The following is a 19,156-nucleotide window of genomic DNA, read 5'->3' on the forward strand; positions in this document are numbered from 1 at the left end:
TTGTTACAAAATAAATTTTTATTAAAATGTAACAACAAGCGGTATACGAGTATTTTGGAGATGTTATCACGTTCAATACAACGTACCTAACAAATAGGTACGGGATGCCGTTTGCTCCATTCGTTGGTGTCAACATCATGGACAGTTCATACTGTTAGGGGCATGTTTGATTTCAAGCGAGGATATGAGCACTTTTGTTTGGTTGTTTGAAGCATGTCTAAAGTGCATGAATGGACGGGCACCCAAAGCAATTATAACAGATCAAGACCGGACAATGAAGAATGCTATTGCCATTGTATTCCCGAACAACAACCATAGATATTGTCTCTGGCATATCATGTGAAAATTGCCCGAGAAATTATGATCACATGCCGCATACGACGCAAGGTTGAAGACTGCTATTCAAAGTGCATTATATGATACACAGAGTTGCGAAAAATTTGAGGAGAAGTGGGGGCAATTACTTCATAAGTATAACCTTTCTGATAATGCATGGTTGTAGGGATTGTACAACGAGAGATCATTTTGGGTACCAGTTTACTTGAATGATGTATTCTAAGCTAATATGAGCACTATACAACGGTCTGAGAGTATGAACGTATTTTTTGACTGGTTTGTGCATTCCGACACGACACTAAAGGAATTTGTCGATCAATTTGACAATGCTTTAAAAAAGAAGGTGGAGGTGGAGATGACGGCTGATTTCCATTCTTACAACCAAACGATACCATGTGCATCTGTATTCAAGATTGAGAAGCAGTTTCAATCATTGTACACGAATGCAAAGTTTAAAGAGGACCAACGAGAGGTTTGAGGGATGATTCTGTGTAACTCTGCATTCGTAAGCACACAAAGTTGCATTTCCACATTCGACGTTTTTGAAAAAAATTTCACTTCCGATGAACATGTAAAAAGTGTCAAGTTTTCAGTTTATTATAATAAAGAGGAGTGCAAAGTTAAATGCACATGTGCCCTATTTGAGATGAAAGAATTGTTTGCAGGCATGCATTTATAGTTTGTCAGATGAAGTATATCTATGAGCTGCCAGATGAATATGTATTGGATCGATGGAGAAAAGACTTAAAGAGGAGATACACATTGGTGAAGAGTAGCTTTAATGACTTGAGGATCAACGCGGATGCACGATGGTATGACCTTGTAGTTAAAAGATGTTTGAGATTGGCAACGTGTGTATCCCCAAGTGATGAACATATTGGGTTGCATGCATGTCACTTTCTAACATAAATTTTTTTTGTCAATTTAGAGTTGCAGGAAAATATTTGACGACAAAGCACAATATAGTGACCTCCCGTAATCACAAGTTGGTGGTAGTCTTGACGAGACTATTATCCTAACTCAATGTAGTACTCTAACACAACCAATGGCATCGATTGAATTTTTTGAGCAACAATTGATTTAGATGAATTATTAAAAGGGATATTTATAAATAGTTGAATGAGGTATGAAAAATATTTTGGTGTGGTTTCCATACTAGAGGGGTGTGAAAATTATTATATAATGATTGAATGAGGTATGTAAATTAATTTTTTTGTGACGAAGAGTGGCAGATATGGAAATAATTGTAAACAAAATGATTATAATTTTTTTTGTGAATCGGTATGAAAATGATTTTAAATAAGCATGTGCAAATTTACTGGATGAATGTGGTCTTGTCTTTTACAAATTATCTTTTGTCTTTGGCAAATTTACTCGATGAAGGTGGTATGGTCTTGTCTTTTACAAATTTTGTTGTGAATGATTAGGGGTGTAAACTCAAACCGGAAAATCGGTCTGGACTGGAACTGGTTTTTAAAATGTAAAAACTATGGCTGCAAACGGGCCAGTCCGGTCCGGTCCGGTCCGGCGATGGACCGAAAATTTTCGGTCCATTATTTTTCTGGACCGGACCGGACCGAACACCCAAAGGGACCGGACCGGACCGATAGCTATCAGTCCGGTCCGGTCCGGTCCGGTCCAGTCGGTTCGCCCTTTTTTTTTTTTTTTAATAATTAATAAAAAAATTTATTTAAAATACTAAATTAAATTAAGTGACTTATTAATGTGAATTATGTAACAAACTCAATAAAAAATTATTTTATATGGTCAATGATAATAAATTAGATGAAAATTATATTATTAATTTATATAATTACTATATAATTAACTAATTGATATTATATATTTATTAATTCATAGAATATTAACAAGTGTTAATAGTATATTTAAAATTTTATATTGTTAATAGTGATAGGTTAAATGAAGATATATATAAAATATTGTTAATTTATAGAATATTAACAAGTATTAATAATATATTTAAAAATTTATATTGTTAATTGTACAATTATTATATATAAAATATATATAAAATTTTTTTTTTTTTTAATTTTTCATTCGGTCCGGTCCGGTCCGGTCCAAAAAAACTGTGGACCGTGGACCAGACCGAATGATTTCGGTCCTCTAAAATATGGACCGGACCGGACCGGTCTAAGTCTCGGTCCGGTCCGGTCCGGACCGAAACGGTCGGTCCGTTTGGTCCGACCGGACCGTTAATCACCCCTAGTAAAAACCGGCTGGTTCCGGTCTCGGAATTTTTTGGATCGGACTGGACCGGTTAATTAAAAAAAATAATAAATAATATTTTTATATATAAGTTTTATACAAAATATTATATATATATTAAATATTAATATATATAAGTTTTATATATAATGTATAATTATAAATTTTTGTGTGAAATTTTATATATAATATATATATATATTCATATATGAAATAATTTTTTATTATAATTTATAAATTATTACATAAAATGTTAATACTAAATCACTAAAAGTTTATAACTAATACTAATATATAACTTATAACTATACCAATAGTCTAATATTAATACTATTATATAGTCTAATATATTAATAAAAGTATAAAACAATTTTTTTTAAATCAATTTTTTTTTTTATAAACAAATTTTTAATGACAAATTATGAAACTTATATTTTAAAAAAATCGAAAAATCGGACCGGACCGGAAACCGGTAAAACCGGAAGTACCAGTTTAAGAGGGTAACCGGTGCGTAATCGGTTTTAAAAAATACAAAACCGGTACATACCGGTTCGGTCCTAGATTTTATCCAAAATCGGACCGGACCGGACCGGTTACATCCCTATGAATGATTATAAAAGCAGTAAAGAAAATGGTACAAAATGGGTAAGGCGTGTTCTTAATTTATTGAAGTGCTTGATAACATGTACAAAATATTCAAGAAGAAAATAAATATAAAAAAGCATCCGCGATAGCATTCAAATACTTTCACTTGCGAGCCTTTTCATTTTCCATGCACGTGCATTTCTTTGACAAAAAAAAAATAAAAATAAATAAACAATATGGTTATTTCTTTTTTGAGCAATCGAACAACCAATGAGAAATAAAATCTCACATGAGAAATACAACCATTGTCCAGATTGTGTCCTGAGTTATAAATTACAAGTGATCAACATGAGAAAAAAGACAGATCTTTTGCAGTCCATAAAATCTGAAGTTTATGACATAGTTACTTAAAATAAGGACTGTTGGGACCAGAGAGGATGTGATAGACAAATTAACACCAACTCATGTCCTATAAAGCCTAGCTACATTCTAACAACATTTTAACAACAATTTAACAAAATATTATATTACATTTAGGCTACTGGCTTCAACATTTTAACGTGTTTCTCCATATCTAAATTGCTTCAAAGCTTCTTCCTTCTAGTCACTCGTCATTTTTCCATGTAAGGATTGAGGCAGCTGTAACTTTAAGATTTGCAGAAGCAGCATGAAGCTGGGGCAGCTGTTTAGACTGTTCAATCACGAAATACACAAGATACACTTTGCCCCTACTTCTAACTCATTCAGCATCATCTGTAAAAACAAAAGTAATTAATAGAAACATAACATTTATGAGGAAACAAAAAGCTAAATTACAAATTGTAAAAACATGAGGGATCCAAATATTTGATCATAAAGTCAATTTTGTGTGTGTGCAATATACATTTAAAGAATAGCACAAAACTTTCCAATCTACAAAATCACATCTTGATAACATCCAAATATTATATGATCTACAAGGTAGGTATCCCTCTTCCACTAAAAACCCTCTATGTTTCTTGCATTCTAATCATGAGACCTAGAAATTCCCCTAAAGAGAAATAAAAACTGACTGTCTTTCAACAAATATATCCAAATTAGAAGAAAAATCAACAAGGAACTTGGTAACACAAATGAAAAACATATCTAGATTATATAGAACATCACCAATAATACATAAAACTACCAATAAGTTTTTATAAAAAATTGACCATGACCATGACCATTTCTAACATTGATACAAATCTCATAAATATAGCCAAAACAAGACAAACAATCCCATATCGAGATGAAATTTCATCAACCTAGGCCACTTTCTCCTAGAACCACAAACTCAATTCCTACCAAAATATGACGTTATTGTTTAGCTGAGGCAAATATCTCATATAAAGATTTATTTTTCCTCTTGATTAAGAAAAATGTAGACGTACATAACCTAACCCAACATAAGAAAAGTCTCAAATTGACAGAAACAAACATAAATATGACATTAAAGAACAATACAAAAACCAAATGGAGGTATAAATAGGAAAATTAAATTTTAAAAAATGATTAATGGAAACTGAGAATAGGAGGTTACCAATAGGAACAAGAGGGTTCCTAACGCGCTTCTTCTCCTAAAAAAACTTTTCCAACTTGGGCTTAGTAGTACCCATCTTCTACGCATTATATTTGATATCTATCAAATTATTTTACAAGCAAGTATTAGACCTAGAAAAACAAGCAGAGAGATCGTCAAAGAGTAGAGAAGCAAAACGCCCAATTATTATATAGGCTATATAAAGTACAGAAAACAACCTCCAAATAGTGTTCAAATCGACGCTATTTCTGGATGCAAGGGGATTTGAAATTGACGAAAGCATAGGAGTCGGGTTTGCCGTCGATTCGAGCTTGCCGCTTGATTCACTGCTATGGGTCAAGTTTGCCCTAGATTCACTGCAGAGAGGGAGAGAGCAGAGAGGGAGAAGACGTGGGACGTAATGGGAGGGTAGTTCCTAGGAGAGAGAACATTTGAACTTTCAATTGTAAGAAACGACAACGTTAAAAAAGAAAAAGAAAAAGCCATGTGGGTTGGTGTGCGAATGATGTATGAATAGTGGGCAGTTGAATAGAATATTTCTTGAGCTATTTCTTTCAAATTTTACAAAAACATAAATTTTACATAACTCATTGGAAATGCTCTACTTAACAAAAACTAATAAGTATTGAATTTATAATTAACTTTTTTTACCCGAATGACACGTAGTTTATGATGGATTGAAAATATTTAAAAAACTGCTAAATAATTACTTGTGTACCATAATCTGTAATATTACGGACATGTTTGAGACATGGGATGAGACATAAATTTTCATCTAGATTTATTTTATCTTATTTTTAAATATAATTCAAATATAAGATTTTTAAACTAATTATTACAAAATTTTTAAACTAATTATTATAATTATTTTAAATTTTTAAATAAAAAAAAATTTAATTTTTTCAAATCTCAAATAAAAATAATATTATAAAATAATATTCTTATAATATTTAAATTTTATAATATTTTTTATTTATTTTTTTTTAAATTTAAAAAATATTTAACTCAAACCATTTTATTAGTATTAATAAATTATTTTATTACTATTTTGAAAACTTAAACGAGCCTTCACTCCGGATGATGCCGACCACCAAAAGGGAAGTGGGCTTTGAGTTCGCGAGACTACACATTGCTAAAATATTTTAAAGCAAATTCGCAATTAAACCAATTGATTGCTTGTCCAACTAAAACCAACCCAGTCTGGTCTCGATCTCCACGCGCCGCCATGAGCGAAGACGCTTCTTCTTACCCTCCTATCGAGCCGACCACCTTCGACCTGATCGTCGTCGGCACTGGCGTACCGGAATCTGTGATCTCCGCTGCCGCATCCGCCACCGGAAAAACCGTCCTTCACCTCGACCCCAACCCCTTCTATGGCTCCCACTTTGCCTCCCTCCCTCTTCACCAACTCTCCTCTTTCCTTATTTCTCACTCTACCCCTCCTCCCTCCTCTGCATCCACCGGCCACGATTACACCCCAGTCGCTCTCACCCGTAGGTCCCTCTACTCCGACATCGAAATTTCCTCCTATTCCCCCGAGATCATCGGCGAAGAACACTCCAGAAAGTTTAGCATTGACTTGTGCGGGCCTAGGGTTTTGTTCTGCGCCGATAAATCCATCGATCTCATGCTGAGATCCGGATGCAGCCAGTACGTGGAGTTTAAGAGCATCGACGCCAGCTTTGTGTACGAGGAGAATGATAAGAAATTGATGAGCGTGCCTGACTCTCGAGCTGCGATATTCAAGGACAAGAGTTTGGGGCTGACCGAGAAGAACCAGTTGATGAGGTTCTTCAAGCTGGTTCAGCAGCACTTGGCTGGTAGTGATGACGGTGGTGGTGTGACTTCGAAGATTTCGGCGGAGGATTTGGAGAGTCCTTTTGTCGAGTTCTTGAAGAAAATGCGGTTGCCGCCAAAGATTAAATCGTACACATCAGTTTGCTCTTCTTCTTCTCTAACTGCTACTGCTAGTGAGCTTTCTTTTTGGCTATATTTATTTTTTTCTTTTTCTTTATCATAATTATTAATTTACATACTATTTTTGAAAATTCTGATTAATTTTGTTTGGTTAATGATGGATTGTGCTGCCTATTCTGATGCTTATATGTTTCTCACGTGCTGTAAATATAATTGTTTTAGGATGGATCCATATGTGGGCGTGTCTTATGTTTCTATTGAGAAGTTGTACTGTTCTTGCTATTCAGGATTATTCTATATGCTATAGCCATGGCTGATTACGATCAGGAAAACATGGAGGTTTGTGAACAAGTACTCAAGACAAAAGATGGTATAGATCGTTTAGCTCTCTACAATGCATCGGTTGGCAGGTTAGTTCTTGTACTCTATCTCACAGTTAAAACGATTATATTTAGTTATATATTTTCCTTCTAAGGGGGATTGGGGTATGGGGACTCAATCTCCAGACATTAGACATTTGCCATTAGGCTGTAAGGCCATCGGAGAAACAATTTATTAAGTAATAGTTTTGTGTAATAAAAACAATTTATTAAGTAGTTTTGTGTGATAAGGTGACTTCCTATTGCTACTGCGTCTACCTGCTACAAGTGTAATATTGGTTCCCTGTAATTGTGTCCTTGTTTGGATAATGGGTTGCTTTATGTTCTGATGCTCTGGATTTATATTATTTATCTTTGAATCAAGAACGTTGGGATTGCTTTGATTTTGAGAATCGAGGTGCGATGAATATATGCATTATAGCTCTGACCTATCAGGTTTTCAAATGCACTTGGGGCTTTGATTTATCCAATTTATGGTCAAGGGGAACTCCCACAAGGTTTTTGTCGTCGTGCTGCTGTCAAAGGTTGCATTCATGTAAGTTATATTTAACGGATTTGCTACTTTATTTATTTTGAAGCAACATTACTTGTTGATTCCTGTACATGTTTTACATCCTGCTGAGTACATGTGCCTCGTGACTTTTGTTCATGAGTTCATTTTCATGTAAATTAGGTACATTTATGTTCATATTTATCTGATCTTATTTCAAAGCACAGTTTTCCTTGAGCTGCTTGCTTGATGGTGTTGAGAATAAATTTTCCGCTGTTTGATTCAATAGAATTTTTTTTTTGATAATTAATAAGAGAAATTTTATTCCAAGTAAATAGGCATAGCTCAAGTACACATGATGTATACAAATGAGAACACCTACTTACAAGCTAAAACAGAATATAACTAAAGCAAAACATTACAATCATTCCCATTCCTTACAAGATTCTTCACCCAAAAGATTAAAGTACTAAGGAAATACTCCCTAAGTTCCCCTATAGAATGTTCAAAATTGTCAAAGCACCTCCCATTCCTCTCTAACCATAAACACCAAAGTAAACACAGGGGGATCATCTTCAACACTGCAGTGCTGTTACTTCTCCCCTCGATACCTTGCCAACATGCAAAGAAATCCGCCACATGTATGGCAGCAGCACTAAAATCTCTTATCTATGCGAGTAATGCAACTTTTTTCTCTCCGTACAAATGCAACTTTTTTCTTCTCGTTGCTTCCTGTAAGTGCCTTCGTCGTCAATGTTACGTTTGATTGTTTTGGAAGTTTCAAGATGATGATGGGTCAATATAGAGAAGTGGTGATTGAATCCAAATGCTTTATTTTGTCAAAACTTGGGGATGGTGGTATGCAAGTAACAGAGAGAAGATGGAAAACAGAGCACTCGGTGGTGCTGGGTTACTCTTCAATCCAGTGGCTTGGGAAGGTATTAGAGGAGTGTCTAAGTAAGGGGAAAAAGGAGGTTTATTCGGCAACACGAAATGGATTCTGCAGTATTATTGCACAACGCTGTGTAAATAGGAGAAGGAGATATATAGAAATATTAGAGTATAATCAGGGGGGAGGAGAAATGTTATATGTATTCCTAAGGGAGAAAGTGGATGGGGATGGAGGAAGATGAGGGAGATGCTGTTAGAGAAAGGGAAGGATGGCTCGAAAGTGGGTGGTTTGACTGGTGGAGGGTATCGGAGTCACGGTACATGGGCACTGAGACACCATGCTCGGTCGTATAAGGAGGCTTTGTCTGTGAATGTAAACCTGCATGATGGTGGTGCGAACCTGCATGATGGTGATGCGAGAGGTGCAGGTAGAGAGCAAGGGCCATGGCGTCGGGAAGGAATGTCGAATCCTAGTGGTGTGTTGAGCCACTCCCATGGCAGAGTCGCTGTAGCGTGTCAGGGACAGCTGCGTTCTCTGTAGAGGGACGTGGCTAGAATAGTGGCGTTTGTTAGTTCATTTAAGGCAAAGGAGGACACGGGGGCTTTAAAAGGGAAATCTCAAGTTATGGGTCATGGGCTTGGCAATACTCAGAATAAGGCCCAGCAGAAATTAATAAAGGGCAAGGGACGGGCTGTGTGGAGAAAGAGGGGTGGGCTGTCTTGGCCCAATAACTATAATCCAACTCGCAACCCACCACGGTTTGATGGGGCAGGGGCTTCTAGGCCTAATGCGTAGAACCTTAATGGGCTTGGGCCGTCTCAGCCCAGGGCCCACAGTTGCAGAAATGAATTCGGGTCAGCCCAGCCCGTTACGTTTGGCGTGAGCCCTAGCCAGTTATTCCCACCCAAGCTGCACAGCCTCGAGTTTGTGCTGGAAAGCCAATCGACGGCATTGGGTCAGCCGACGGTAGCACAGATGGCGTCGACAGTGGTAGAGGAGGCCACCGATGAGGTATCGCCAGCGTTCTGCTCAACAGGCCTTGGTGGGTTTCGAGGCTCGGTTTTCTCTGCCTAAGGAGGGGCAGAAATCGCCGAAGATGGGAGGTGGGGTGTTCTTGGCTTCGGTGGACTTGTCTGTGAAACACTTTGAGGAATTTGAGGTGGCTGAGGAGGAGGAGGATTTGGATGACTTGATGCACTCAGTGGAGGATGAACTTTTCATCCCTGAGGCTTGCGGGTTGGAGGAGCTTTCGGTGGGGGGTGGTTTTCAGGACTTAAATAACAAAATGGGGAATCCTATCCCATTGAACTACTATTTTCCAGATCAAGCCTCAGATTGGGTTATACATAAAGCAAAGGAAATTCAACATGTGGTGGGGATTGTTTGTGATGGGTATGAGGAGCAGTACATAGTTCTGTTAACTGCTATGGAAGCTGGACATCGCCAAAATAAGAAGGGGGAATCGAAGAAAAATCGAGAATTGAAAAGATTGATGTGGTCAATAAACTCGGAGGGTAGCTCTGGTAGGAATAGGGCAAAAGGGAAGGGGTTGACTGTTTTCCAATGAAGCCCAAGATTGTATCTTGGAATGTCCGGGGTCTCAATGAGGTAGAGAAACGTCTTCGGATTTGGCATTTAATTCATGAGTGGAAAGCGGACATTGTGTGCTTACAGGAGACAAAGCTGAAAATGATCAGTAGGAAGACAGTGCGGAGTTTATGGAGTAACATGTATGTAGATTGGGTATACTTGGCCTCTTCAAGGGCATCGAGAGGAATTGTGGTGATGTGGGATAAGCGAGTGGTGGAGAAAGTGGAGGAATACATAGAGAGATATTTGATAGCATGCTCATTTAAATGTGTATCAGATGGTTTTTTGAGGGCATTTGCAGGCGTGTGTGGGCCTAATCAAGATGTAGATAGAAGATGGTTGTGGGATGAGCTTGTAAGGGTGCATAGTTGGTGGGAGCTCCCTTGGTGCATTGGGGGGATTTTAATGTGGTTCTTTTCCAAAGTGAATGTTTTGGAAGTAGAAGATTGAGGCCCGCAAGTTTGGAGTTTTCTGAGTGTATTTTTGACTTGAACTTGATCGACCTTCCACTTGCTGGGGGTGTAGCCACATGGTCGAATAATCAGACTTGGTCCCGTTTGGATCGTTTCTTAATTTCACCTGAGCTTGAAAGCCATTTTCCTAATATCTGGCAAACACGTTTGGTACGCCTAGCCTCGGATCATTGGCCAATTTTGCTAGATTGTGGAGGTATTCGCAACGGTAGAAGGTATTTTAAGTTTGAGAATATGTGGTTGAAGTCTGAAGGTTTTGTGGAAAGGGTCAAACAATAGTGGAGTTCGTATCATTTCGAAGGTACCCCCAATTTCATTTTTGCAAATAAACTGAAAGTTTTAAAAAGAGACTTAAAGATGTGGAATCAACAGTCTTTCGGCAATGTAAAGGATAACAAAAATACTAAGTGGGAGGAAATACAGGATTTAGAAGGACCACAAGAAGGGAGACCACTAACCGAGGAGGAGCAAGCACATAAAACTTTGCTAGTTGCAGATCTTGAGAGAATAATTCTACAAGAAGAGATATCATGGCGCCAGAAATCAAGAGTTATTTGGCTAAAGGAAGGGGACCGGAGCACAAAGTTTTTCCATAAAATTGCAAACTCTCATAGAAGAAATAACACCATTGAGATGCTGAAAATTGAGGGGGTCGAGTGTAGAAAAGAAGAGGTAATAAAAGATCACGTGGTTAATTTCTTGGAGAGCTTCTCACTGAACATGTGGGGTGGAGGCCTACTCTGAATGGATTGGTTTTTGACACTATTGAGTCTGGGGAAGTTGCTAGGATGGAGAGGGCATTCGAAGAGGAAGAGATTTATGATGTAGTAAGGAAAATGACAAAAGATAAGGCCCCCGGCCCCGATGGTTTCTCTATGGGTTTTTACCAAGAATGTTGGGAGGTGATAAAGGAGGATCTTATGAAGGTGTTTCAGGAGTTTTTCTCGGTAAGCAAATTTGAGAAAAGTCTCAATACCACTTTCCTTGCTTTAATCCCTAAAAAGGTAGGGGCTTCTGAGATTTCTGATTTTCGGCCTATTAGCCTAGTGAATGGTACTTACAAGATCATTGCTAAAGTGCTCGCTAATCGTTTGAGTGGGCCTTGGGGAAGATTGTTACTAAGCCTCAAAATACTTTTGTGAAGGGTAGACAGATACTTGATGCGGTTATAATTGCTGATGAATGTCGGGACAGTAGATTGAAGGCTGGCAACTCAGGGCTTATGTGTAAGTTAGATATGGAAAAGGCATATGATCATGTTAATTGGAATTTTCTCCTATAGCTACTGGGTAGATGTGGATTTGGAGAAAGATGAAGGTCTTGGATCAGATGGTATATATCCACGGCAAGATTCTCTGTTTTAATCAACGGCAGCCTAGAGGGTTTCTTCCTGAGCTCTCGTGGTTTGAGACAAGGGGATCCATTATCTCCATTACTTTTTGTTATTGTTATGGAGGCACTAAGCAGAATGATCTCGGCTTTAGTGAATAATGGTTTTATTAGTGGTTTCCAGATTGGATCGCCGAGTAGGGGTATCACTACTATTTCACATTTGCTGTTTGCAGATGATACGCTTATTATGTGCGAAGCCGATCCTGAGGGCTGTGAAGGCATTGCTGCTTTGTTTTGAAGCAGTGTCTGGTTTAAAAGTGAATTATGATAAATCTGAGTTGGTGCCTATTGGAGAAGTTCAGAATTTGAGGGTGTTGGCTGGCACACTGGGTTGTAAGATAACGTCTCTCTCTATGAGCTATTTGGGATTACCACTGGGTATAGCCTCGAGGGCATGTTCTATTTGGGATACTGTGATTGAAAAAGTAGAGGAGACTGGCAGGTTGGAAGAGAATGTATTTATCAAAAGGGGGCTAGATTACGCTTATTAAAAGTACGCTTTATAATCTATCCACTTACTTCTTATCTTTATTCCCTATACCGACAAGTGTGGCGGGTCGTCTTGAGAAGCTACAGAGAGACTTTCTGTGGGGGGCTTAGGTGAAGAGTTAAAATTTCATTTAGTCAAGTGGGAGATGGTGTGCCGTCCTATCTCCAATGGCGGCTTGGGTATTAGAAATTTGAGGGTGTTCAATCGGGCATTACTTGGCAAATGGTTGTGGAGATATATCAAAAAACCAGCAGCCTTATGGAAGACTGTGATTGAGAACAAATATGGTGGTTTAGGGGGGTTGGTGTACTAGAGAAATTAGAGGGGCCTCTGGAATGGGGCTATGGAAACACATTAAAAGTGGATGGATGGTTTTTCATCAACACACAAGACTGCAATTGGGTACAGGTTCCAAGATCAGATTTTGGAAGGATGTTTGGTGTACTAATAGTGCTCTTCAAGACTTGTTTTTTATACTTTTCTTGATTGCAAATTCCTAAGATGTCATGGTGGCGGAGGTAATGGAAGTCGTAGGAAGGAACATCCACTGGAATATCAACTTCAATCGGGCGGCACAAGATTGAGAGTTGGGGAGTTTTGTAGATTTTTATAGTCTTCTATATTCTTGTCGCCCAAATATCCAGCGTGCAGATGATGTGTGGTGGAGTCCAGCAAGGAAAGGGGTGTTCACTGTTCGCTCTTTTTACAAGGTACTCACACAAGTTCCTGAGATACAGTTTCCCTGGAGAAAGCTTTGGCGTAATAAGGCTCATCCCAAAGCTTCTTTCTTTGTGTAGACAACGTCTTTGGGGAAGATTCTTACTACGGATAATCTGAGAAAAAGAAGCATAATCATAGCAGACTGGTATTGCATGTGTAAAAGAGGGGGTGAATCGGTGAATCATTTACTTTTATATTGCGAGGTAGCCAGGACTATTTGGGATGGGGTGTTTAACAGAATGGATTTAGCGTGGGTTATGCCGAAAACCGTGTTGGATGCCTTGGCTTGCTAGACATCAATTCAAGGCGTGCGATAGATCAAAGCAGTTTGGAAGATGATTCCTATCTGTATTATCTGGTGCTTATGGCAGGAGCGCAATGAGAGGATTTTTGAAGAAAAAGAGAGATTTATGGCGGAGTTAAAAATGTTATTTTTTAGAACTCTTTGTACTTGGGCTATTGGTGTGGACTTTAATGGCATGGACTGTCATGAGTTTTTAGTTTCTAATGCTCCTACATAATTAGGGCATATTCTGTTTTTGTAATTGACAGTTGTTTGGATGAATAAATTCTTATTTTACTTATAAAATAAAATGTATAGCAGCATAGGCATCACCCATAAAATGCCAGCCTTTGCAAAAATTTCATTCCACAATGATGTCGCTACCTCACAATAAAGAAAAAGATTATCAATCGATTCACCTTCCTTCTTACGCATAAAACACCATTCAACCACATGGAAACCTCTCTTCCTCAAGTTGTATGTGGTTAATATTTTCCCAAGGGACATGTGATACCCCATATGATATGGATAAGAGTAGGTGGTGTATGGGATCCCACATTGCTTGGGAAGGAGAAGTTCTTGCTCTTTATAAGGTTCCAATGGGACTCCAATTGTATCATTGACTAGTCCTTTTGGGGTATAGGCCATGTTGTTTGGGCCTTCCATTGGGGCGTTACAAATGGTATCAGAGCCTATTCCAACCAGAAATGTGGGACTTGAGCCATGTCACCTACAATGGATAGGCCCGACGAGGACGTCGAGAATTTAAGGAGGGTAGATTGTGATACCCCATATGATATGGATAAGGGTAGGTGGTGTATGGGATCCCACATTGCTTGGGAATGAGAAGTTCTTGCTCTTTATAAGGTTCCAATGGGACTCCAATTGTATCATTGACTAGTCCTTTTGGGGTATAGGCTATGTTGTTTGGGCCTTCCATTGGAGCGTTACAGGACACCAGCCAGCAGAAAAAGACAACCTTACTAGGCACCTTGGCTCTCCAAATACATTTCCAGGGATAGTCTTTGACCCTACGACTGGTTAACACCTTATAAAAAGAACTCACTGAAAATCTGGAATTAATTGTATGCGCCCACAGCCGACTGTCCTCCCTGTTCTGATCAAGCTTCATCTCATATAATCTTCCTAAAAATTCAGAAACTTCGCATACTTCCCAATCCTGCACATCTCTAATAGATTCCACAGACCAGCAAATCAAATTGTTAGAAAAGTGAATCCCCTCACCAGGTGTCATGCCAAAAATAGATCTTTGCCCCATCCCCCAGCTTGAAATTGGAATTCTTGACAAAGTCCCCCCATCCCAGCCGAATAGACTTCCACAAACCCACCCTAAACATCCCTCTAACTTCATTCGTGCACCAACTCCTCCACATCCTCCCATATTTAACATCCACAATATTTCTCCAAAATGCATTATTCTCATTATGGTACCTCCAAAGCCATTTCCCAAGGAGAGCTTTGTTGAAAAGTCTTAAATTTCGCACTCCCAACCCTCCACAGGAAACCGGAAGAGGCAAGCAGTAAACTCTGGTTCCATTCTACTTTAAATAAGATTCCATTTATGGTTACCATATGGATAAAGGTGGCAATAGATTTTTGGGATAACAGTAAGTTTTTATTGCTTATAAAAAAATTTTGGGATAGTACATATCTGGAGGATGTGGATTGTTGGACTTACCCCCTTCTTGTTCAGTGCTAATATTCAACTCGAATTGAACATCTAGTGTGCTGATTATATTTCCTCCCTTTTCCCTTCATATCAAAGAATGAAAAAGGGCAAAAAACTCATGTTCTTGCTTTATCATGCTGTGATACTTATCTGCCTCCAAAATTTCTAATATGCAGGTTCTGCGGATGCCAGTGATTGCACTGCTTATGGACAAGGTGCATGACTATATTTTTCATTCATTATTTTAACATGTGCTTATTTGGCATTGTGGCACCTGTATTAAATTCTATTATCGTTGTCTGGAAATTTTGTAGTGTACTGGACATTATAAAGGAGTTAGATTATCTTCGGGTCAAGATTTATTTAGCCAGCAACTAGTCCTGGATCCATCCTACATAGTTTCATTGCCATTCGCTTCATCTCCACCAGAGCCTTTGAAAGAAAGTCTTAAAGTTTCAGATACAAGAGATGTTAAATGGAAACTGGCAAGGGGAATATGCATCACAGGGAGTTCCTTGAGGCCAGATACATCAAATTTGCTGGTGGTATATCCTCCTAGATGTAAGATCACATGCTAGTTCCATTCCTGTACTTTGTTAATGAAGCAAGGAAAAAAATAAAGGGGAGAGAGAGAGAGACAGAGACAGAGAGAAACTGACATATTCTCCTCTCTAGCTTTGTATCCTGAACAGGTTACCCCAATCCGTGCTCTCCAGATCAGTAGTGATTTAGCCGTTTGTCCTTCGGGCATGTAAGTTTGTGAGTTTTTGATTGTGATTTACTAATGTTTTCTGCTTTCGATTTTTTCCATTAGTATGTCATGATGACACTGTTCTTGACTTGAGCATCACAATTCTGAGGCATTAGTTTATGCCCAATAAAACAAGTGAGGCCTGTTGCATTATGAAACATGTATAATTTGCCTAAGATCAATGAAAGTTGGTCCTCAATTGCTAAATCAGGAGCACAATGTTGCCTCTCGAAAAGATTTGGAAATAATTAGCCACTTGCCACCTCCATCCTAAGATCCAGTTTCTTTTGTTTCTTGTTTTTCTTACATTATAAATGTTGCGGTTTGATGCTTTAAAAAAGTTAATTCTGTTGCACATTCATACTTAGGGACATAAATGTTAGATCCTATCGTGAGTTATTTCAAGTTTTAATGGGATCTTGATTTTGAAAGTGAACAGTGGATGAAGCATCTCCTAATAAGAAAACTTCGTAAGTCTATTAACATGATTCTGTTGTTTTAGTGAGGGTGATGTAACATGAGAGAAGCAGCCAAGATCCTGCCCAAAAAGAAAAAGAATTAAGTAAACAAGAGTAGAAAAACATGCTCTTCCTTCTCAACATGATTATGGCTGTGCAATTGGTTGCTTTTGGTTCTTTTCATGAGTTGGAAACTTGGCGCTAATTGTCGAGAGATGTGTGCCATAAGAGGGTTAAATGATATGTTTGTTGTCTCCTTTCTCATCATGTCGTGTGACTCTGGCATTTATGGTACTATGTTTTTCTGTGGATTAATTATGCCTGTTAAATTAAGTTGATACCCTTCCTCTAAAGAGGAACTTGTGAAACGTGGGTTGACACTATTTGCTTCTCTTGTTTAGGTTTGTATTATACTTTTCTGCTTTGTGCAAGGATGGCAACGAGGGGAAAAGGTTACTACATGCAGCAATGGATGCTCTTCTCACACTACCTGAATCTGGACGTCCTGAAAGTGGTACTGCAGTTCAAAATGAGGTTGCAGCAGAAGTAAAGCCCACCATACTTTGGAAAGCATTGTATATTCAGGAGCTTACCGTGGTGTGCTTCTCTTCACAATGTGCCCATCTTTAGATTTTTCTTTTATAGACCTATGGATACTTTTTGTGTATCTTCAGCATTATGGTTGACATGTGTTGCCATCTGAGAGAACTATATGATAATTCCAGGATCAATTTGAATCTATCAGCACCACTCCTATTCCGGATGGAGATCTTAGTTACAATAATCTGTTAGATGCGACTTTGAAGGTACTCCAATTCATCTTTTATTTGACCAATGATGGTTTAGGATTAAGTATTAGACTAATGTTAGATAGCCTTATGCATCCTTTTACTAGGACTAAGTTGATCGGTACGCTGTTCCGTTGATTATTTTTGTCTCAACTGACTAGAGTTTGGCGGTGGTTGTGGTAACTATGGCAGCTATTTCAGAAGATGTATCCCCATGAAGAAGTCTTTCCAGAGACAGCATCGCCTGAGAATCCTGAGGATGATGATAATGAGTTTAGTCTGGAGAGCTAATGGTGCTTTGCTTGATTTGATGACTTAATCTATAAGCTTACCAGAGCTCTGACTCACCTGGAGCCTTTTACGCCCACCAATCTTTGGTTCAGGGAGTTGCTGAATTGTCGACGGTGTTGAAGTGCTGCTGATTGTACTTGAAAAACATGTAATTTACTTCCTTGAATGCGCAGGGAAGAAAAGAAAACTTACTTCCTCAATTTACAAAAAAAAAAAAGGAAAGAAAAAACTTGGGATGTTTTCACTATAAAGGGTACATCTAGCTTTTCATCTGTATCGTTATTCAAGTCTTGCCTTAACTGCCGTTCAGTGGCTGCTATGGCTCCTGTATTTCAGTGTATAAGAACAAACATAATCACATTCGTGTAGGATGTCATGGTTCTTGCAATTTTGATATAAATGCTTCTTCTATCTTGGCTGTTGCTACTATTCGGGCATGCAAATGAAGGGATGGAAACTTCGTGATGATGTCAAGGTGGCAATTGGAAAGGAATAATGCTATGAGTGTTTTTTTTAAAGATTATTATATATTTTCAGAATATCAATGACGTGGTACTAAAATTGTTTATGTCACTAATTTTATAATAGAGTAAGAGCAACATTTGTTGAGGAGAAATGTTAGTATGTCGTTTGAATTTGCTTACTCATTTTAACTGCTCATGTATTTAATTTTTTTTATTTAATGATTAAAAAATAATAATTTTTAGTGTATTAGTGTATTTTTATTTTATTTTTTAAAAATATTTAAATATGTTAAAAAATATAAAAATATAAAAATAAAAAGAATGAAAAAATAAAAAGATAAATTTGTGCTATGCAGTAGCCTAGCATTACTATTTGTCGAGTAACAAACGATTACCCTTTTTGGGGGTAATTTTCATTTTTTTCTTCCTCAAAAGGATTACAAAGAATTTGCATATTTTAAACTTGCTCAAATCATTTTCATTTAGAAAAATATTTCTTCTATTAATATAAAGATAAAAAACACATAAATGAATATTATGCATTAATTACTATTCACTTCCGTACTTTACATTTATAACTTTTTTATAGAATGTAGCAAGGACGGAATAAGAATTTGGTATTTAGGGGGGCGATTAGTAAAGTGTATTATATGTAGGGATGAACAGTAATCGACATTTAAGGTAGCAAAGTGTGTCACCGACATTTAACATTAACCATATAAAGTTGTTATCTAGGGATAAACTAAATTATTAAAACCACTCATCTAAACCTCTCACTTGAGCTCCATCGAACTCAAGTGAAATATAAAAATTAAGATAGAAATAGCCATGTAAGATTTTTTGAAGCAAATGATAAAAATTAAGTAAATAAAGATAAACTTTTTTGTTAAATCTAATATTGAATATTGTAAAGTCTCTATAATATAGATAGAAATAACTATGTGATATTTGTTGCATTAATTTGTAATTGTTAACTCGATGGTAGTTATATATAAAATATATATACTTATTAACAAAACTAATCCAAACAAACTAACTAGTGGAAGACTTAAAAGGAAAAGTGTAAATAAATAGGAAAAATGAGATTGTAAATTTACTAAATAACTTATAAAAAGAGACCAAGATATTTTATTGCCACTTATGACGTGTAAAAAAAGAAATGAGAATGTGATCAGATTTTATTAATGACAAAAAATAGGAGTAATTTTGAAAAAAATTATTAAAAAACTAAACGAAACCTAGATAACTAAATACTAAATGAGATTTTTGAAAATGTTTTGGGAGATAAATTATCTTTATATTAGGATATTTTTGAAAAAACCATATACTAAACCATATTTTTGAAAACTTTTGGGGGGGGCGATAGCCCCCCAACCACCAAT

At 37.3% G+C, this 19,156-nt stretch overlaps 1 protein-coding gene across 1 annotated transcript; it reads left to right on the plus strand.

The window, feature by feature from the left end:
• Nucleotides 1-5,819: 5,819 nt before the first annotated feature.
• Nucleotides 5,820-17,775, plus strand: LOC108984898 (rab escort protein 1). Its single transcript, XM_018956990.2, has 9 exons — nucleotides 5,820-6,631; nucleotides 6,910-7,032; nucleotides 7,438-7,537; nucleotides 15,199-15,237; nucleotides 15,337-15,583; nucleotides 15,698-15,773; nucleotides 16,633-16,828; nucleotides 16,957-17,037; nucleotides 17,212-17,775. Exons 1-9 carry the CDS (start codon nucleotides 5,931-5,933, stop codon nucleotides 17,308-17,310), a joined length of 1,662 nt encoding a protein of 553 aa, XP_018812535.1. The 5' UTR covers nucleotides 5,820-5,930; the 3' UTR covers nucleotides 17,311-17,775.
• The last annotated feature ends 1,381 nt before the right edge of the window (nucleotides 17,776-19,156 follow it).

Source organism: Juglans regia, chromosome 16 (assembly GCF_001411555.2).
Source record: "Juglans regia cultivar Chandler chromosome 16, Walnut 2.0, whole genome shotgun sequence".
Taxonomy (NCBI): Eukaryota; Viridiplantae; Streptophyta; class Magnoliopsida; order Fagales; family Juglandaceae; genus Juglans; species Juglans regia.

Coding starts and splice junctions, on each gene's coding strand:
- LOC108984898 (XM_018956990.2), top strand. CDS start 5,931: ATGAGCGAAGACGCTTCTTCTTACCCTCCTATCGAGCCGACCACCTTC. Junction 7,538..15,198: donor CTGTCAAAGGTTGCATTCAT/GTAAGTTATATT, acceptor TCTAATATGCAG/GTTCTGCGGATGCCAGTGAT. Junction 17,038..17,211: donor TGTTAGATGCGACTTTGAAG/GTACTCCAATTC, acceptor TAACTATGGCAG/CTATTTCAGAAGATGTATCC.